Genomic DNA, 21,653 nt, shown 5'->3' with positions numbered 1-21,653 from the left:
TAATCTTACTCATCTCACCATATGAAATATAACTTACTTCACGAATAATAATTGATTTAATTTTATTATCATTACTTATGGAGTATATTTTGAATAAATTGAGAACAGGAAGTGAACAAAAGTGTTAGCAAGTGCTATGTAAAGGAAAAGGGGTAGGATTAAATCAACTCCGCTTCTTCCTACTCCGTTTCGAACATGTTGAATAGAGAAACTGGAAATTGTGATGTAAAATGTTGTATGCATGCATGTTCGAAATAAACTCAAACTCAACCAACTCAACAAGAAACAAGGTAGTGCAGCGTCAGGGTTTCACTTTAATTAAACGCGTTTGGTGTCACAGTTTGTCCTCCAAGCGACCACCGTCGAGAGTGTACGTGACGTCACAGCCGACAAACAAAATGTCGGTCGCGAAGCTGACAACACATTTTAACGGGTTTAACAAGCGTGTTTTTGCATTTGCTGGTCCTTTTAGTTCTTTTTTGTGGGTAAAATATGGCAGCGGATAGAGCTAAGACAGTATAAATGGCACAAATGTTCCTGTAGTATCGGTAGAAACCATAAACATGCTCAGCTAGCGAGGCAGAATTTGTCAAAGAAATACGAATATTCGAGTAGCGGCTGCACAAATCGACGACATTTTAAAATTTGTTGGTATAAAAAAACAAAAACATTATTACATTATGTCCGAGCTGGAGACACTCGTCGTCACCTTCCAGACAGAGCTGTTGGACGTGATGGAGACCCTGGTGAAAAGCGCCATGTTTAAGGTCACACAGTTGGTCGAGGATGGCTTCTTGGAGGAAATTAAGCGCAAGAACCGCGAGGTGCAGACCCTGAGGGTGAAGTTGGAATGTGCTGAGAAGAAATTAAGTGACAATGGTGTGAAAGAAAGACGGATGAGTGTTGATGCAAGTTGTGACACTGGCAACACTTCAGAAGACCTGCAAGATGGTAAGAACATGCTTAACGACATGCCACCATTTTCTAATATCAAACTATGTGGAATAACATCCTTTTTATTCCCCAGATGCGTTGAAGGAATGCGGTTTGAAGAGAGAGACATACAGTGATGACAGATCATTGAGAAGTCGAAGAACAGAAGAGGACCAGACTCCTGCAGCTCTCACTCATGTAAATAAGTCACATCATTTGACATCACCTGATGTCCCGTTTTTGATTGATTGATTGAAACTGTTATTAGTAGATTGCACAGTACAGTACATATTCCGTACAATTGACCACTAAATGGTAACACCCAAATAAGTTTTTCAACTTGTTAAAGTCGGGGTCCACGTTAATCAATTCATTAGTCCGGCTCATTAAATATGCAAAGTGGTGGTCATGTGAGCGTGTGTTGTTTAATGCGTTCTGGGCGGTGGTTTGCCTTTCGTGAAGAAAAATGCTCTATACTTGCGTTGTTTCAGGCTGTTGGCACGGTTATATTCGCTAAAATGATGATAATAATAATAATGGATTAGATTTATATAGCGCTTTTCTAGACACTCAAAGCGCTTCACAGAGAAGTGAGAACCCATCATTCATACACACCTGGTGGTGGTAAGCTGCTTTCGTAGCCACAGCTGCCCTGGGGTAGACTGACGGAAGCGTGGCTGCCAGTTTGCACCTACGACACCTCCGACCACTACCTATCATTCATTCACCATTGTGAGCGGCACTGTGGGTAAGGGTGAAGTGTCACTTTGTTCACCAGAAGTAAATTGGTAAGAAAAAGTCACTTGACTAAATATAAAGAATAGGGCTCTTAAGGGCACGTGATTTCGCAATGCATTGTGGCTATTGTGTAGCCATTTTTGCTGGATGTAGGTTTTGTTTACATGGTTTTACTGTACCTGCGGTAATGTGTGAGAGAGCAACAACCTGGATTAAAATCTATGGTACAAAATAAAAACATCAAGGGACCGCACCGAGACTAACTGTACTTTACTCCAAAGGCTCGCTACCTCGAAAAAAATAAGTTCAATTGGTTGAATTGATTGACATGAGCACGTCCAATTGACAGATATTTGTGTAAGCTGCCGCTGTTGTCGAAGCCATCCATCCATTTTATACCGCTTGTCCCTCTAACTTGTGTATATGTTGTCAACGGAGAAAGTTTTTATACCGCTGAAGAATTTCAAAATGCAAAGTCGGTTTAGGCTCATTATCCGCCGCCCAAATTGCGCATAATATACGGTTTTCATCTTGTATGTGTTGGAGATGGAGTGAGGGTGCCCAGCCTCATTTCATAAAGTTTCCCTGAAAAAAATAGGCCCAATATTACTTTTAAAAACGTTGATCCCTGCACTACTACTCCAAAAATAATACTTATACATTTTTGTGGGATTGCCCCTCGACTAAAACCACAAAATCCTTTATTTTACTGAAGCGATCATGACCACGATTGTCACAGTTTATAGATGAGGCACGTTCATGCCATGTTTTATACTTGTTAAAGCAAACAAAACTTAAACTTAAGCACAAAGTCTTGTATTTAGCCTTGTAAATAAGTAATTCAGAGTCCAGAAAGACCCACAATGCAATGCATTTCCACATGACACTTTCAAGCCCTATAAGAGTAAAGCATTCCTATGCTGCCCATTGATTGGATGCCAGACTCCAGTTCTTCATTTTGACTTCCGTAAGGACTGCAGTGTGTGCGACGTCATATTCAAATGCGGGTCAGATTGCGTTCACATTTTTTTGGGAACGTGAACGGCCACTAAAAAGATCGGATTTGACCCTGCATTTTGAACTTAGCCAAAGATTGTACTCACAATCAAACTAAAGATTCCTTCAAAAGGTATGCATGCTCAGGGAGACACAATTACATTTCCATAAACCAAAGATTGTACTCACAGTCACACTAAAGATTCCTTTAAAAGGTATGCACGCTCAGGGAGACATAATTATATTTCCATATTCCTTGTTATAGACACATGCAAGAGTTGCATGAATTCCAGGGGGGTGCATGTCTTGCCACAACACCGGCTCCAATTTGTGAGCAAGCTGCAACAAACGCGTTGTCTATTTACAGTGAAAAGCCGCTTCTAAGATACTAATCCTCACCACTATGGCAAAAAAAATAGGATGTTTCCTTCAAATATTATAACTGGAGAACATGAGAAAAAGAATGCTAAGCATGCTAAAAAGGGCAACACAAGAAGCTAAGCAATGTATAGTCTGGGTAATTTATCTAGATGTAAATAGTATCAAATACCTAGTGTTGTGTAAGTATATAAACACTACTAAAAGTAATTCGATTTATATTTTTCTTATTACAAAATATTTTTGGTGGTGTTTCTTGTGTAAAAACTCAAGGAGTAAGCAGCTGGAAACAAATGGGAGCCAATAGTAAAATACAATTGTAAGTAGCATCCAATACCACAAATTTAATACATCATCTGATTTACTAGCAAATTATACATTTTAATAAGACCAGCTTTTTAAAAATGTCTTACTGTGTTTAGGGTAAGTTCAGTTAAGTTACTTGCTATAAAACATTTTTAGTTCCATGATCTATTGTCAAAGTATTGAATCAGGACTCGAAATCAGAGGACAACATTTTTTTTATCGGGACATCCCTAGTTGACAGCATTTGTTGGTTTGCCAGGCCATTTTTAACTTAGTCTGGGAGGAAAGGTAAAATAGGGATGTAACAATAAACAGTATTATTTATAAACTTCTCTAAAAATTGCTAACGGTTATCATTACCACTTCAAATTAAAGTGATCGTAAAACCCTGATAGATAACGTTACTTCGATAAACTCACAGATCGGTGATACTGCTCATTTACAGTCGAAGCAAGCTAGTGTGCTAATGGCTGGGCTGGCTTAATAGGAAACTGCACTTTTTTAAATGTGTGCATGTCATTCACAAATCTTAATGTAAGACAAGTACACATATACTTTTTAATTTTTTTAATGCAATCTAACTAGTAAATAAACGTGAGCAAAAGTCAACTAACAATGGAGCTCTGGGTGTAATCTATTGTGCCCTTGGGAAGGCGTCTAAAAACATTAAAAAAATGGCAACAATATTCCATTCCATCCATCCATTTTTTATCGCTCGTCCCTTTCGGGGTAGCGGGGGGTCTAGTCACCTAAATAATAACCAAGTATTAACGATATTACTATTATGAGCGCTAATGTTAAGGAACTACTTTTAGAGGCGCTGTGATCACAGACAGCTAACGAGCGTATGCTGCTGTTGACATACATTTCTGAGCCGGTGAGCTGCTGCATTGCTTCTGAGTTGGTAAAAGTTAACTCGAGATTATAAATTGTGCCCCTCACTTGTATACCGTAGTAGAACGTTGTTGCTATAAAATGAGAAGTTGGTCAACTTTGACTTTCAACACAGACCCGAAACATTTGGTCTGCTAAGTAATCTTGTTGATCCTAATATGAAGATAATCAAATTAAATGTAGCAATATTTTCTCTGTTTAGACACCAGAACATACTGATGTGGTGCCAGTGGTGAAAGATGGAATCGGTAAGTTGTCATGTTTTTCTGTCCATCTTCATACATTGATATCATTTATAGTGGAGTAGATTTAGTATTTAAGAATTCTTCCTGGAATTCACGATGTTCCCACAATTCCCACAAACTATGAATTGCCTCGCGACTTTTTACGGTCTCTGCAACTTCCTGCACATATTGTCATCATTTTCGCCGGTCGAATTGTCCCTAAACAGCCTTCAAAGGCCCACATCAACTCTTGAACCAATAAAATGTGTCCCTGCATCTCCCACCCGCCTTCCTCATTTTCTTGTTGACATTGACAGGGATGTGGAAATGTAACAAAAATTACCGCTAAAGATCGCGCCCAACTGTTTCCCAGTGTTTTCAACGGAAGTGGTGGTAAACTACGTGCTTTGTGTTGGAACATAAATGAAAGTTTATGAAGGACAAACACATTTCAACCATATTACAAGTTTGAGTTCAAGATGGTGACAGCTCTTTTGTTCTGGCTCTGATGCACCTGTAGCGCCTGCCTGATGGTAGCAGGTCGCACAGGTGAAAGCCAGGGGGTATGCTGTCTTTGGTAATGTTTTTTGCTCCGTTGAGGCAGCGGGAGTTGTGTAAATCCTTCAGGGAGGGGAGGGGGCAGCCGATGATTTTTTGTGCAGAGTTTATGACCCTCTGAATCGCCTTCCTGTCTGCTTCAGTGCAGCTGGCGTACCATGCTGTTATGCAGTACATCAGCAGGCTTTCGACAGCCGAGCGATAGAAGTTTACCATCAGCTGCCTCTCCAGTCTGTTCTTCCTCAGCACCCTCAGGAAGTGGAGTCTGCGCTGGACCTTCCGGATGACCGCAGTTGTATTTGGGGTCCAGGAGTGGTCTGTAGATAGAGGGTGCCGAGGAACTTGAAAGAGCTGACTCTCTCCACCTCCTCGCCGTCAATGTAGAGTTTTTTTTTCTGAAATCAACGATGAGTTCCTTGGTTTTTGTAGTGTTCAGTGCCAGGTTATTCACTGAACACCATGCTGTTAGTTTCAGGACCTCATCTCTGTATGCAGACTCATCCCCCCCCCTGTAATGGGTCCAACCCCCGTTGTGTCATCAGGTAATTTGATGATGGTGTTCTCCGGGTGGGCTGGACTACAGTCATGGGTGTAGAGGGAATACAGCAAAGGGCTCAGCACACAGCCCTGTGGAGAGCCGATGCTGAGTGTGCGGAAGGAGGAGAGATGGGCGCCGAGTTTCACCGTCTGGGGTCGGTTGGTCAGGAAGTCCTTAATCCAAAAACAGGTTGGTGTGGGGAGGCCTAAGTCTAGCAGTTTGGTATCCAGGATGTCTGATATGTTAGTATTGAAGGCGGAGCTATAGTCGATGAAAAGCATCTTGACATCCCGGTGTTCCAGGTGGCTCAGTGCAGATTGGAGAGCTTTGGTTATGGCGTCGTCCGTGGATCTGTTTTCCCGGTAGGCAAACTATTGTGGGTCTAGAATGGGAGGGGGCATGCTTGGATGTGGTGTAGGACCAGCCTCTCGAAGCACTTCATGATGAGTGCTACTGGGTGATAGTCGTTGAGGTTGGTTGTTGCAGCTTTCTTGGGTACCGGGATAATTGTGGCGTATTTAAGGCAGGGTGGGATGAGTGCCTGTGCCAAAGAGAGGTTGAAGAGGACAGTGACAATGTAGGAGGGCTGGTCAGCGCATACTTTGAGCACATTTCCGGGCAGCGAGCGTGTGCACAAATACAAAAAGAGTCCAAGAGAAGCGACAAATTATTTGCAGTCATATTATTGTTATAATACAATATACATTCAATGACAGCTATCTATCTAAATAGGTTTTTGTACCTAAAGCTCATGCACATACATGTGTTATGTACGTATCTACTTACGTCATTATGTACGAGAAGTCGTAGGAGGGCCGTGATATGCTGTGTAAAATGCATTGGAAAGTTTGCGCCCTTTAGGCATCTTGTGTAAATGTTGCAAAACACCTCTTTTAAGTGTTCCTTACAACCTTAAATTAAAAAAGCAAAGGATTTAATCAAGATTTGAAAAACAAATGCATGTATTAATATTTTACTTGTTTTATACCACACAGACTTAAAAGTAGACAGTAGATGGCAATAACAACATACTCAGAACTCATTGTCAAATTACTTTACTGTCTTAATTATAGCTAATATACGGTAGTAATAATTCATTATAATTACACTAGTAAACACCATCAAAGGTGTCCTCATTGTCTGCTGTCTGCTCTGACGTCAACAAGTTGCAGATATTTTCCATGTACGTATGTTTGACGCTTGAAAAGAGTTTGTTCAACTCAACTAGAGTGATAAATAACATATGTGAATTAATAAGGGTGTCACCTAGGTCTCGGCGGTATATTGATTTTATCGATATGTATTTGAGGTTTTCGTCGTAGACTATTTAAAAATTAACAAAAAAAAAAATGTCTCCTTTTGCTCCAGCATACTTTTTGCCGCCAGGGCTTCCGTAGATCTCGCCCGCCCCCTATTTTCCTTAGCAGAGATTCAAAACATGGCTAATGCTAACGCTAACAAGAGAGAGACAGACGTTTGTTTCAAAGAAAATAAAAGTGTTGTCAGTACTTTGGTTTTGCGGCAACACGCGTGGAACAAATGACTGCACAGCGCAAAGTGTTTAAAAAAGGCAGCAGCACAAAAAACAGCTGAGTGCGGGAAATACAACTACCTTACAAGGCGAACAAGACTGCAACTCCCGCTAAAAAGCAGCGTATTGTGGCAGAAACATTTACACATAGTGATCAGAGTTCTGATGTAACATAGGACGCTACTGTTGATGTGGTTGTATGTAAACATGTCAGCGTCAAAAGCCCAGCAAGTTCAGTGCAGGGAATACGAGCAAAGCAAAGCAAGCAGAAGTCTACTATGCACAAAGAGGAGGATTGCTTTAAAAAAATTAGCTTGAAAAGCAAAATTGGGACAATGTGTATAATGAAAATTATGTTGATGAAGCATATGAAAATGTTTTAAACACATTCATAATGCTTTATGAAGAAAATTGTCCATGGAAATAACTCAGTAGAGAAAGAACAATCAACCATGAATGACAAAATGATTAAAAAAATGCTTGTACCAAGAAAAACACATTATATAGAAAATGTATAACACAAAGAACTACAGAGGCAGAAAATAAGTACACAACGTATAAAAACAAGCTAACTAACATACTATGAACATGTAGAAAATAATATTACAGTCAATTATTAGACAGGAACAAAAACAATATGAGAGCAACATGGGGCATTCTCAATAGCATTATTAAAAATGGCACTAAGAGGGATTACCCCCAATACTTCTCAGACGGAAACATAAATAATGACAACATGAAGGAAGTAGTTGAAAGCTTCAATAATTACGTTGTAAATATTGGACCAAAATTGGAAGAAAGGATTTCAGACCCAGTTTCAACCGAGGACTATAATGACACCATAGAGAGAAATCCCAACTCAATGTTCCTCACGAAAGTGATACAGGAGGAAATAGTTAAAATTGTGAAAAAAATGCAAATCTAAGACTTCAATTAATTGTAATGAAATTGATATGGAAACAATAAAAAAGGTTATTGAGGAGATCTCAGGGTCATCCATCCATCCATCTTCTTCCGCTTATCCGAGGTCGGGTCGCGGGGGCAGCAGCCTAAACAGGGAAGCCCAGACTTCCCTCTCCCCAGCCACTTTGTCCAGCTCCTCCCGGGGGATCCCGAGGCGTTCCCAGGCCAGCCGAGAGACATAGTCTTCCCAACGTGTCCTGGGTCTTCCCCGTGGCCTCCTACCGGTCGGACGTGCCCTAAACACCTCCCGAGGGAGGCGATCGGGTGGCATCCTGACCAGATGCTCGAACCACCTCATCTGGCTCCTCTCGATGTGGAGGAGCAGCGGCTTTACTTTGAGCTCCCCCCGGATGACAGAGCTTCTCACCCTATCTCTAAGGGAGAGCCCCGCCACCCGGCGGAGGAAACTCATTTCGGCCGCTTGTACCCGTGATCTTGTCCTTTCGGTCATAACCCAAAGCTCATGACCATAGGTGAGGATGGGAACGTAGATCGACCGGTAAATTGAGAGCTTTGCCTTCCGGCTCAGCTCCTTCTTCACCACAACGGATCGATACAGCGTCCGCATTACTGAAGATGCCGCACCGATCCGCCTGTCGATCTCACGATCCACTCTTCCCTCACTCGTGAACAAGACTCCGAGGTACTTCAACTCCTCCACTTGGGGCAGGGTCTCCTCCCCAACCCGAAGATGGCATTCCACCCTTTTCCGGGCGAGAACCATGGACTCTGACTCAGAGCCATTAATGCATATTATTAGTAACCTATCATTTCAAACAGGCAAATTCCAAAACAAAATAAAAACAGCTAAAGTTGAACCAATGTATAAGACTGGAGACAAACACCATTTTGCAAATTATTGACCGGTTTCTTTACTTCCACAATGTTCTAAAATCAGTGAAAAACTGTTCAATAACAGATCAGAGAGTTTCATAAAATAAAAACATAGAATACTCGAACTAATATTTCAACTTTGATGGCTTTAATCAAAATTACAGAGGTAATTACAATAGATAGGAAAGAATGTGCAGCAGCAGTGTTTATGGATATACCGTAACTAAAGCATTTGACACAATCACAATGTTTTAATCAAAACATTTGAACGGTATGGCATCAGAGGGTTGGTCTTAAACTGGGTTAGAAGTTACTTAACCAACAGGAAACACTACGTCAAGCTAGGCGAACACACATCTACAATGCTAAATATGTCCTGTACCCCACGGATCAATACTAGGACCAAAATTGTTCAATCTTTATAAAAATGACATTTGTATGGTTAGGACTATTTGCGGACGATACAACAGTGTTTTGTTCAGGAGAGAACACACAGAAAGAAGCTAATACAAATAACAGAAGAAATTAACAAAAGATGGCTTGACAAAAACAGACGATCCTCAGTAAAACTAATATAATACTATTTGGTAACAGTAGAAGACAAAGTCAAACACAAATACAAACAGACAGAATAGAAATTGAAAGAGTAAATGAAACCAAATTTCTAGGTATAATGATTGATGATAAAATTAACTGGAAATCCCATATACAAATATACAACATAAGGAGGCCAGAAACATGTCAATAATGAATAAAGCTTAACATGTATTGGACCAAAAATCACTTTATATTCTCTACTGCTCACTAGTGTTACTATATCTGAGTTATTACCGTCTCAGTGGCCTAGTGGTTAGAGTGTCCGCCCTGAGATCGGTAGGTTGTGAGTTCAAACCCCGGCCGAGTCATACCAAAGACTATAAAAATGGGACACATTACCTCCCTGCTTGGCACTCAGCATCAAGGGTTGGAATTGGGGGTTAAATCACCAAAAATGATTCCCGGGCGCGGCGCCGCTGCTGCCCACTGCTCCCCTCACTTCCCAGGGGGTGATCAAGGGGATGGGTCAAATGCAGAGGACAAATTTCACCACACCTAGTGTGTGTGTGACAATCATTGGTACTTTAACTTTAACTATTGTGCAGAAATATGGGGAAACAACTACAAAAGTACACTTCATTAATTAACGGTGTAACAAAAAAGATCAGCTAGAATAAAACATAATGTTGGAAATAGAGAACATTCAAACCCTTTATTCATTGAATCAAAAATAGTGAAATTCCACAACATAGTGAATTTGCAAACAGCTAAAATGATGCACAAAACAAACTACAATCTGCTACCAAAAAATAAACAACAATTCTTCTCAACAGAAGAGGAGGAATATAACCTTACAGAAAAATGTAATTTAAAACATTTGTATGCACGTACAACACTTAAGACCTTTAGTATTTGGAATTAAATTATGGAATGGATTTAGCAAAGAAATCAAACAATGTCGGCAGCATGGTTGAAGAAGGGGTTAGTGCGTCTGCCTTACAATACGAAGGTCCTGGGTTCGATCCTGCGCTCGGGATCTTTCTGTGTGGAGTGTGCATGTCCTCCCCGTGACTGCGTGGGTTCCCTCCAGGTACTCCGGCTTCCTCCCACTTCCAAAGACATGCACTTGGGGATAGGTTGATTGGCAACACTAAATTGGCCCCTAGTGCAGGGCACCAGGTAGCCCATAAGGACCAGATGAATAGCCCGCTGGCCTGTTCTAAAAATTCGCATTAATCAGTACCCAAGAAGTACCTCTTGGTTTCAAAAATGTTGGTGACCCCTGCCCTAGTGTGTGAATGTGAGTGTGAATGTTGTCTGTCTATCTGTGTTGGCCCTGCAATGAGGTGGCGACTTGTCCAGGATGTACCCCACCTTCCGCCCGATTGTAGCTGAGATAGGCTCCAGCGCCCCCCGCAACCCCGAAGGGAATAAGCGGTAGAAAATGGATGGATGGATGGCTCAAACAATGTACTAATATGATCCAATTCAAGAAGCTCTTCAAAGTTAAAGTGTTTACAAAGTACAAAGAAGAAGAACCATGATAAACATTCTGAATTTATTGCATCCATCCATTCATTTTTTAGATAATCGTATTCATCTCACCATATGAAATATAACTTACTTCATAAATTATTTATGTTTAATGTTTTTATTTATGTAGTATATTGTGAATAAATTGAGAACAGGAAGTGAACAAAAGTGTTAGCAACTGCTATGTAAAGGAAAATGAGTAGGATTAAATAAGCTCTGCTTCTTCTTACTCCTTCTCGAACATGTTGAATAGAGAAACTGGAAATTGTGAAGTGTCATGTTGTACACATGCATGTTCGAAATAAACTCAAACACTTTTCTTTTCTTTGGAAAAGACGTCTTGCGCTCGTTAGCATTAGCATTAACCTAGTTTTGCTCGGTTTGTTGACCTCCGCTAGGGAAGTTAGAGGGCAGGCGAGGGCTACGGAAGCTCATGGGGGCAAAAAAAACATGCTGGAGAAAGAAAAAACCTTTTTTTATTTTTTTTATTTAAATCGTCTGCAACAATAAACTGGAATATATTGATAAAATCGATATGTCGCCCAGTCCTACTGAATCGATTTCATTACACTGAATCATTTCAGGTCGTGTCGTAAAATAATACTGTTACTGATACAAATCGGCAACCACACAAATCAAATCGTTAATACAAATCGTTAATACAAATGGTAAATGGGTCGTACTTGTATCAGAATCAGAATCAGCTTTATTGTCATTACGCAGGGTAACGAGATTGAGGCCATTCCATACAGCGCGATGTGTGCATACAAGAAAACAATGTGTAAATATGTAAAAATATACAAAATATAGAAGTGCAAAGAAAGGTGTGGAAGAGAAAAGTGTACACTCTGTACAATGTACACTCTATACACTCTGCGCAAAATGTACACCCTATACACTCTGTCCAAATGTACACCCTATACACTCTGTATAGCGCTTTTCTACCTTTTTAAGGAACTCAAAGCGCTTTGACACTGTTTTCCACATTCACCCATTCACACACTGATGGCAGGAGCTGCCATGCACGGCGCTAACCAGTCCCATCAGGAGCAAGGGTGAAGTGTCTTGCTCAAGGACACAACGGACGTGACTAGGATGGTAGAAGGTGGGGATTGAACCAGTAACCCTCAGATTGCTGGCACGGCCACTCTCCCAACTTCGCCATGCCGTCCCTATATATATATATATATATATATATATATATATATATATATATAGTGTTTCCCACACATTCATTTATTTGTGGCGGGCCGCCACAAATGGATTTTTCGGCTTTTGACTCGCTCGATCGCTCATAAAAGCAATGGGACTCTGTCTGTGAATGTACCTTGTCGTTACAACTCCAGTGCAGTAGGTGGCGGTAGCCTACTATGCATTGTAACTCCGCCAATAGCACTTAATTCACCTGGTGGGCCAGAAGAAGAAGAAGAAGAAGAAGACGACGACGACGACGACGACGACGGAGTAAAAGAAAAACGGACCGACCGGATCAAAATACGAGGGTAATATAGGTTATAGGTAGATAAGTTATAGCTGCATCGCTCGCGGCTCGTCATATATTTAACGTTGGAGACGGTGCTTCAGATACTGCATTAATACTGAAGATAATTGTCCACTGTCCACTGCAGCATGTGAATGCAATGAAAAGAATAAAATCTGAGCCAACCAGCTGTTAAAATGTTGTCCAGGTTAATGTTTTGGCCATTAAAGGCCCTTCATTTCAAGATTTCAACTGTGATCGGGCTTTAAACAGGTGGCTGACCTGTTCAGATGGGTGTAACTGCTACTGGTCAAATAATGTGAAATAGCATTTAATTTTACATGTATGCAATGCCATTTAAATGTAATTATAGATAATAATAATAATAATAATAATAATTACTGTGTAGTGTTGTAAATAGTCAACGGGAAGGATTTTAGTAAGATATAAGCCATGAGCACTACACAGCCAGAAAAAAACCTAGGCAGGACAAGTAAAAATATTGGGGCAAGTAGATTTGAGAAGTCGGGCAAGTAGAAAAAAACCTTAACGTTGAACCTTGCATGTGTTGAGCTGCTGCCGCTTAAGGTTAGACGGCACTGTACATAGAGCGGTTCTGCTCGTTAGTAATAAATTCTACTGTTGGATGTTCACTCCTTCACACAGATGAGTATAGAAAAATATTTTCAACGGCCGAAAAGGGCTGGACTTGGAGAGGAGGTAGGCCTACAGTCCGGACCACAGGAGGTATTATCAAAACGGTGTAGACACTTAGAAATCTCATAAGGAAAGTGAACAGACGTCCATCAGTATGAAAATGAATTTGCTTCCAATACTTCCAGGCTTCAACTAGTGCCGCAGCTGAGGCAGTAAGAGAGGGTGAGGAGGAAGGGATAGTAAGTACGCAGGGAGATGTTGTAGGAGAGGAGGGAGACAGGCAGCATGTAGAGCCAGCTAGGGCGGAGGCAACAGGTGAGACTCAGCAAACATTGAAAAATAAAGCAGGGTCAGATCCGAAATGCACTTTTCTCATGAAAAGGGTCCTATTTTATATTCTTATGTGCCTTATAGAGAGGACCACGACAAAACATAGAGCGACTGGGTTCGATCCAGAATGGCTAAAAATGCCACAATTTAAGTCATGGCTGTATAACACCCAGCACGGTAAGCTCCAGTGTCTCCCTCTTCTCTGGAGGAGGGTCTGGCGAGCGAGACTAGCTCCAGTGCGACCTGTTCAGCAGCAGCAGGAGGAGGAGGAAGAGGAGGTTGACTGACTGTAGCAGGACACCTCTGCCACTGTTTCACTTTATGTTGCTGGTAAATAATATGGTTGTAGTAGTAGGCTAAAGTTAAATTATTTAGTATGCACTAATTAAAGGGGCAGAGCTTTAAGAGACATTTTAGCTTTTATATTTTATAAGATATATTTTTTGTAAGAACCACAATTAATAAATATATTTCAGTGAATAACTAATTGTTCAAATCTGTATATAAATATGTACATAAAGTGTTGTAATTATATTCCAACTCCGCGTTCTTCTTGGTCATCGCCGCTGCCGCCGCCACCCCCCTACCCCCGACCACGCCACCACAAATAGATGCCTGTCCTGTGGGAAACACTGATATATATATATATATATATATATATACACATACACACACAAACATCTTAAAATGCTACAACTTTATTTAATGTTAATGACATGCTGTGCCATACAGTGCAGTACCTTACATTTGTTATGTTAAGTCACACACGGTTTTTATGCTTGAAAATGCCTAATTTAGCCCACAATATGTAAAATTAGCTTTCCTAAGAATGCTAATGGCACCAAGTGGGTGTTGCATTTATGGGCCATTCCCCATTAATGCAACTCTTGTTTCATCCTCTTGATAAAGAAGTGCCATGTACTCACAATTTAAATGTCAATGATTGAAGTACATACAGATGATATCTAACCTCTTAACATTTCCTGAAGGCCTGGAGGACTCCGACATGGCTGTGCTTCTGTCAGTGGAGATGGATGCTGGTAGGACAGGCCAAACACTGCATCATCAGAACCTTGGAACTGACAGGAAGTGTGATTCAGCCAAAGTTTCGGTCCATCGTGCAGAGCAGGGGCTGGAAGAGTATTTCACAGAAGGCAATATGAGTCCTGTTACTCATGACAGAGGTCAGCTTTGTAGCTCCTCCCCTAAGGGAAGACTTTTGAAACTTGACTCACTTGGTGTGTCCGTCAAGCAGGAGATAATTGTGGATTGTGGGGGCATCCCATGTGTGAAGAAAGAAACTTCACAGCCAGAAATTGCGTCTTCTTTTGCAATTAAGAGGAACAGAGAGACTTATTTAGCACCGAAGCAAAACACAAATCCCCGTAAAACGACGGCACAGGAGCAGCTGAAGCAGAACTCTAACGTTGGCACGTTTGACAGGTCACGGGCTGCCATGAAGCAACTTATTCGGCCTATTAAAAAGCCTGCTCTATCGAACAACACGTTAGCGTTGTCTTGCACTTACTTAAACGTAGACCCCCTGAACCGTATTCCTTCCACGTCTAAAGCCACGCCCCCTGCTACACTTCAGCGAAGTCACCCTGCAAATAAATTCACCTCTGCCGTTAGTCGAACTGGCACCCAGTGTGTCAGTAACAGATCCCAGCCTCACGCGCGCTCTTTGGCCCACCCAGACGGCCACGCGGTACACCCCTTGCGCTGCGGCCATTGTGACAAATGTTTCCCCCATCTCAGCAACCTGAAGGCCCACCTGCAGATTCACACGGGCGAGCGGCCTTTCTGCTGCTCTCTGTGCGGCCGCAGCTTCACCAAACTTAGCAACCTCAAAGCCCACCGCAGAGTCCACACGGGAGAGAGACCATACTGCTGCCTAGCCTGCGGTAAACGCTTCACACAGAAGTGCAACCTGAAACGCCATCAGAGAATACACATGGACGAGTGACAGACACGGCGGTCAGGAAACCACAGTTTTTTTGTGTGTAAATGTCCCTGAGATTGAGTGTTTTTTGTCATGTTGTGCAGTTCACGTGATACTTTTGAAGGCAGCTTCTTGTATTCGTCTCCTGGAAGTGATTGCAAGCATTTTAAAATATAATGTCTTACTGTAAGCAACAGGCACAATTGGGTTGTTGTTAACTGTGTCATTTACCATTAATTTGGGGTCTAGAGATCCGATATTGATATTGGTCCGATATCAGCAAAAAAACAAGTGTCGGATGATATCGTCTTCCATGTAAAATATCCGATACAAGCAGTCCTGCAGCGTGTTTACCTGTGCAAAGCTGAATAGCCAGTTAACATCTGAATGTCCTCCGATAAGCACACGCGGTTGGTCTTTTCTTGTATTTTAGTCTCATCATTAACAAAAGGTAAACATGGCAAGCTATAGGAGTCTAAAACCGCACGTGTCAATATGAAAAATATCAAATAATTATAGTTGCATATTAGTTACACATGCAAAGTCTCCCTGGCAGAAGCGTATGGGAAAGTATTCAGTAACAAACGTGTCCGCATCATTCAAATTACTGTGTTATGACCTTAACTTCATTAAATTATTGTGGCCACTCTTTGTCGCCAAAAATAATAACCCCTCCACTTGAATTTTAAAGACAGCACAGTCTATTCCACACAATTAATAATAAATATGTTAGTGTTTTTCATACCTTACATTGTTGTCTGACTAATTTCACTTGATTAAATCTTTTCTAACATTCCACACCATAAAATAAAAGTATGTACTATGATTTGAGACTATATATCCAGTGTTCGTAATACCAGCAACGCTGGTATTACGAACCAGTACTTGCTGTACTTTATAAGTACAGCAAGTTTAATGCCATTGCTTTTACGAGTAACAAGTCATTTACCGTATTTTCCGCACCATAAGGCGCCCTGGGTTATAAGCCGCGCCTTCAATGAACGGCATATTTCAAAACTTTGTCCACCTATAAGACGCCCCGTGTTATAAGCCGCATCTAACTGCGCTAAAGGAATGTCAAAAAAACAGTCAGATAGGTCAGTCAAACTTTAATAATATATTAAAAACCAGCGTGATGTGGGCGCGCACAGAGTCGTATATCAACATGGACGGAGCTGCGTGAAAAAAGCCACCCGGCCTCTTCGCGTAAACTTACCTTAACCACTCGCTCATCTTTTCTTCATCCATCCCTTCGAGTTAGCTTTTATGATGACGCCGGCTGGAAAGGTCTCTTTTGGCAAGGTCTTCCTTTTGAATATCACCATGGGTGGAAGTTTCTGGCCATTAGCATGGCAAGCTAGAACCACAGTGAAGGATGACTTCTCATTCCCTGTGGTGCGAATATTCACCGTACGTGCTCCCGTTGTATCCACAGTGCGGTTCACAGGAATATCAAAAGTCAGTGGAACCTCGTCCATGTTGATAATGTTCTCTGGCCGGATCTTTTTTTTCAGCTATCTTGTTTTTACAATATGCACGGAAAGTAGCCAATTTTTCTTGAAAGTCTTTAGGCAGTTGCTGTGAAATAGTAATCCGTGTGCGGATGGAGAGATTGCGTCTTTTCATGAACCGGATCCCTGTCGCTTAGTAGGAGCCATTTTGTGGTCTTTACAGATGTAAACACACAAAGGAAAGGAAATGAAACGTAATATCCGCGCGCTTCTTCTTCTTCTACGCGGGCGGGTGGTTGCTTACAGTAGAAGAAGAAGCGCTTCCTGTTCTATGGGGGCGGGTGCTTACCTTGGCGGTTGCTTGCGTAGAAGAAGAAGCACTTCCTCTTCTACGGGGAAAAAATATGGCGGCTGTTTACCGTAGTTGCGAGACCGAAACTTTATGAAAATGAATCTTAATATTAATCCATATATAAAGTGCACCGGGTTATAAGGCGCACTGTCAAATTTTGAGAAAATTTGTGGTTTTTAGGTGCGCCTTATAGTGTGGAAAATACGGTAATTATTTACTTTTAAGCCCGTTACAACGCCGTTTAAGATAGCTTGATGTAACCTGGCACGCTACTTTTGATGTGGTTTGCGGTCCTCTCCAAGGTTTCTCATAGTCATTCACATCGACGTCCCACTGGGGTGAGTTTTTCCTTGCCCTTATGTGGGCTCTGTACCGAGGATGTCGTTGTGGCTTGTGCAGCCCTTTGAGACACTTGTGATTTAGGGCTATATAAATAAACATTGATTGATTGATTGATATTGTCAACAGGACAGCTTTATAAGTACAGCAAGTTTAATGCAGGAAATACCGTTTTACTCGTGAAAGCAACAAGCAGCACTGCACCAAAATGAACTTGATATCAAATAGGAAGAGGCAATATCACACTGTGACACAGCAGACAACAACATACGCACTCGACCACACAATGGGAATAATGATCACCAAATCAAAGATTTATGTGACAAACTTGCCATCCAAACAATACACCGTTTGTTGACAAGAAGATATGACCGCCATCAAAGCACATACAATCTCTTTATTAGCCAGAGTTAACACAATCCGGTGAAAAGATTCAAAGAGCTGGCGTCAGAGCCGACAAATTGCCGCTGCTAACTGCTAAAGCTAACAAACATAGCTCTGTTAAAGCCCTTTTTGACATTGCATGTCACTAGGCAACAGGCCCCGCCTTTTAAAAGAACACACACACTGCTCTCATATGAAACGTCCCTCAACTACATACGCGAGATTGTGAAGTTGTTGTTTTTTTAAAGTAACATATTAATTACTTTCCCTTTCGTTAAAGACTAATACAATTACTTTTTGGTAAAATAACGGGTAACTATAATTAATTACTTTTTAAAAGTATTTTTCAGAACACTGTATATATCATATCGGATCAATAGCAGTATCGGTCTATCCTCAAGGCTCCAATATTGGTATCATATAAGAAATTAAAGAGTTGTATCTGCATGCCCTTGCTAAAAATATTTATTCAAGTAATACACAAATTCTGCCATTTTTATATACAGTGTACCTCTTTTACGCAACTTGTTTATTGCCAAAATATTGTCCCAAGTTTTTGTGTTCTGTCTCAGTTATTGTAAGGTCTAAAACTGTGTGTAGCAAACTACTGTAATCCGTTTGCCCATGTATCATTCTGTGGAATAGTGTCTAAACCAGGGGTGTCAAACTCATTTCAGCTCAGGGGGTCCGCATGGAGGTAAATCTATTCCCACCTGGGCCAGACGGGCTAAATCATGGCATAATAACTTAAAAATACATCTACGACAATGTAAGATTGTTTTCTTAGTTTTACTTTGGCCAAAGATAGAACAAGCACATTGTTCATTCATATCAGCAATATACTTCAAATGTAAAACTGATATAAACTCAATACATGCAAAGTGAGATATGTCAAGCTTGTATTTGTTGGAATGTTGATAATCACAGTTTACAGTTTTTGAAAACCCACAGTTTTTGGAGAATTTCAATTCGAAGTTGTATTAAGCTGTAAGCCATAATCATAAACATTGTATTAAAAGAAAGATTGCAATATTTTGAGTTGCATATGAGCAGATGCCATTAGTTTCACCTTGTCGATATGATTGCTGGAATAAACAAACCTTTGCCCGATATTTTGATATTTTTGAGTTTCACTTGTATATATGTAATATGTGCATACGCATGTTCGTATGTATGTTATAAATGATAAATGGGTTACACTTGTATAGCGCTTTTCTACCTACAAGGTACTCAAAGCGCTTTGACAGTATTTCCACATTCACCCATTCACACACACATTCACACACTGATGGCGGGAGCTGCCATGCAAGGCGCTAACCAGCAGCCATCAGGAGCAAGGGGTGAAGTGTCTTGCCCAAGGACACAACGGACGTGACTAGGATGGTAGAAGGTGGGGATTGAACCCCAGTAACCAGCAACCCTCCGATTGCTGGCACGGCCACTCTACCAACTTCGCCACGCCTGTACAGTATTTAATGTATGTACTGTATTGTACCATGGCTTGGAATTTGTTCTTTCTATTTTTACTTCATTATGTTCTTTAAGCTTTATTCATTGTTTAGAAATTATCATTGTGTCATTTCTATGTTGGATTTACATATATATATATATATATATATATATATATAAGCATAGGAAATGTTTTTATTTGAGCTGGTTTTTGGAGAGTACCAGAGTCCACTTATCCTGCTAGCAATGTTTTTTACATGTTTTTTACATACTCATTACCTTCTTTTTTTTATATACTTTTACCTTCTTTTCCTTTGTTAGCCTTGTTTTAACAAACTTTTTAATGTCATCTACTTACTTTTTACCTACTTTTATTTTTCAACTAATTTTACCTTCTTTTACTTTTACTGTCCTCCTTACCTACTAATGTTACCTACCTTTACTGTACCTCTACTGTTACATACTTTTTACCTTCTGTTTCCTTTGTTTTCCTCTTATTTAACCTTCATGTATCTACTTCTGACCTTTTTTAACCTATATTTATCTTCTTTTCAAAATGATTTAAATAATTTACCTATTATTTACCCTTTTCCTTCTTTCACAGTGCATACTTTTTTTTTCTTTAACCTTATTGTACCTACTTTTTAACTAATTTATTTATTACCTTCTTTTTACCTTCTTTTACACACTTTTTTGACCTTCTACTTGTTGTCTTCTTTATATATGAGCGTATATGTATGTCAATTTTTCTCAAAGTATGCGTGGGAGCTAAAGAAGGGCCCCAGCCATCCAGAAAGGAAACAAGCGACCACCGGACCCCCGCAGGCATGCCGGGCCAGCAACAGAACTCCCAGGACCAGGCCCACTGCGATTTAAAAGCAATATATGTAGGGTAGGTTTTAAATATAGGTAGAGGTTAATAGTATATTTAAGTAGAATGGAATGGCAAGGGAAAATATAATTGATTGTGATCTTGTGGTGCAAATAGATACTAAAGGCATCATCTTGTTTGCCAAAAAAGCATTTTTTTAACCTTGATTTCAGATATTTGATACATCATTTACGTTACTATTTGTATTTCCAATTGAAAGTTTTCATTGTCAACATTAGTGCCCATTAACACTTTCAGTTGCATTTGGATAAAGAAAGACAACATTTTCTGTCCTCAGTTGCTATGATGAATCATAGAGTCAGCACTCTATTGATCATGTATGTATTTTTTATTGTGGTCTTAACCCAGTCCACATAGCCAATATTGATTCAACTAACTTTGTGAAGCTGTTCTAGAATCTATAGAACACTCAAAAGAGTTTCCCATCTTAGGGTAAATCATTTTAGACTTCAGGTTCACAATCAGTTTGTTTTCCTACCTGGAATACTCCCTGGTGAGAACACTGCACCTTCAAAAAAAGTCTCTCAGACATTGAAATAGTTGCTCAAATGTATTCAGTATGAAATTACAACAAGTAAGTATATAATTAGGTCCAAATTAAATAATTTAAGGTACAGTTGAAGCTTCTTGTTGCCTATGGAAAAATTACCAAATCCAAACTGTTTTGTTTCTCTTTGTTAGCTTTTCAGATTAGTTTGTAATGGATGGTTTGAATATGTCTTACATACGTTTTGATTGGTCATAAAAATGTATGTTGTCATATTTATCTACACACCAACGTTCACGTTAGTTTAAATCAGGCCTGGGCAATTATTTTGACTCGGTGGGCCACATTTATAGAAAAAAATGTGTCGGGGCCGGTATATCTATCTATCTGTGTGTGTATATATATCACATTTAAGATATGAAAATCTGCTGTACAATATGTGTGTTTGGGTCCTATTTTTAGGAACACAAAAACTCACAATGATGTCTGATTGAATGCTAAAAACGTTATTACAGACCGCCTTAAAATAGGAATGGAATTTTAAATGTTCTACTGAATGAGACACCCAGAAAGTACATGAACATAAAGAATGCTGGATTTAGGATATTAACTATGAACGATAAAACACTGAATATTGACAATATATGAACGTCGATCCTCTTTTACTTCTCACATCCCTTCTCGATCGACATTATTTACAATCAAGCGAAACATAACAAAAATGCAACAAACATGGCAAAATGTGAATGCAAAGGGTAAAAAACCCCACCTACAATCTGATATAATATCACTTTTCTTGCAGAACTTTGTTGTAAGAATCTCCTTCCGCGTCTGTCCCTGACGCCTGCATTTCAGGCTGGCCGCTCTGGAAACACTCTGTGGAAACGCTCCCCACCCACACTGCTTGGTGCCTCGTCTGAGCTGCTG

At 40.3% G+C, this 21,653-nt stretch overlaps 1 protein-coding gene across 1 annotated transcript; it reads left to right on the top strand.

Annotated features, from left to right (window-relative positions):
- Nucleotides 1-97: 97 nt before the first annotated feature.
- On the top strand, nt 98-19,010 carry LOC133621669 (uncharacterized). The gene is made up of 4 exons (XM_061983921.2): nt 98-951; nt 1,028-1,131; nt 4,448-4,493; nt 14,420-19,010. Exons 1-4 carry the CDS (start codon nt 681-683, stop codon nt 15,394-15,396), a joined length of 1,398 nt encoding a protein of 465 aa, XP_061839905.1. The 5' UTR covers nt 98-680; the 3' UTR covers nt 15,397-19,010.
- Nucleotides 19,011-21,653: the final 2,643 nt, after the last annotated feature.

The sequence above is a fragment of the Nerophis lumbriciformis genome, linkage group LG25, assembly GCF_033978685.3.
Source record: "Nerophis lumbriciformis linkage group LG25, RoL_Nlum_v2.1, whole genome shotgun sequence".
Classification (NCBI taxonomy): Eukaryota; Metazoa; Chordata; class Actinopteri; order Syngnathiformes; family Syngnathidae; genus Nerophis; species Nerophis lumbriciformis.
This window is presented reverse-complemented; position numbering and strand designations above follow the sequence as displayed.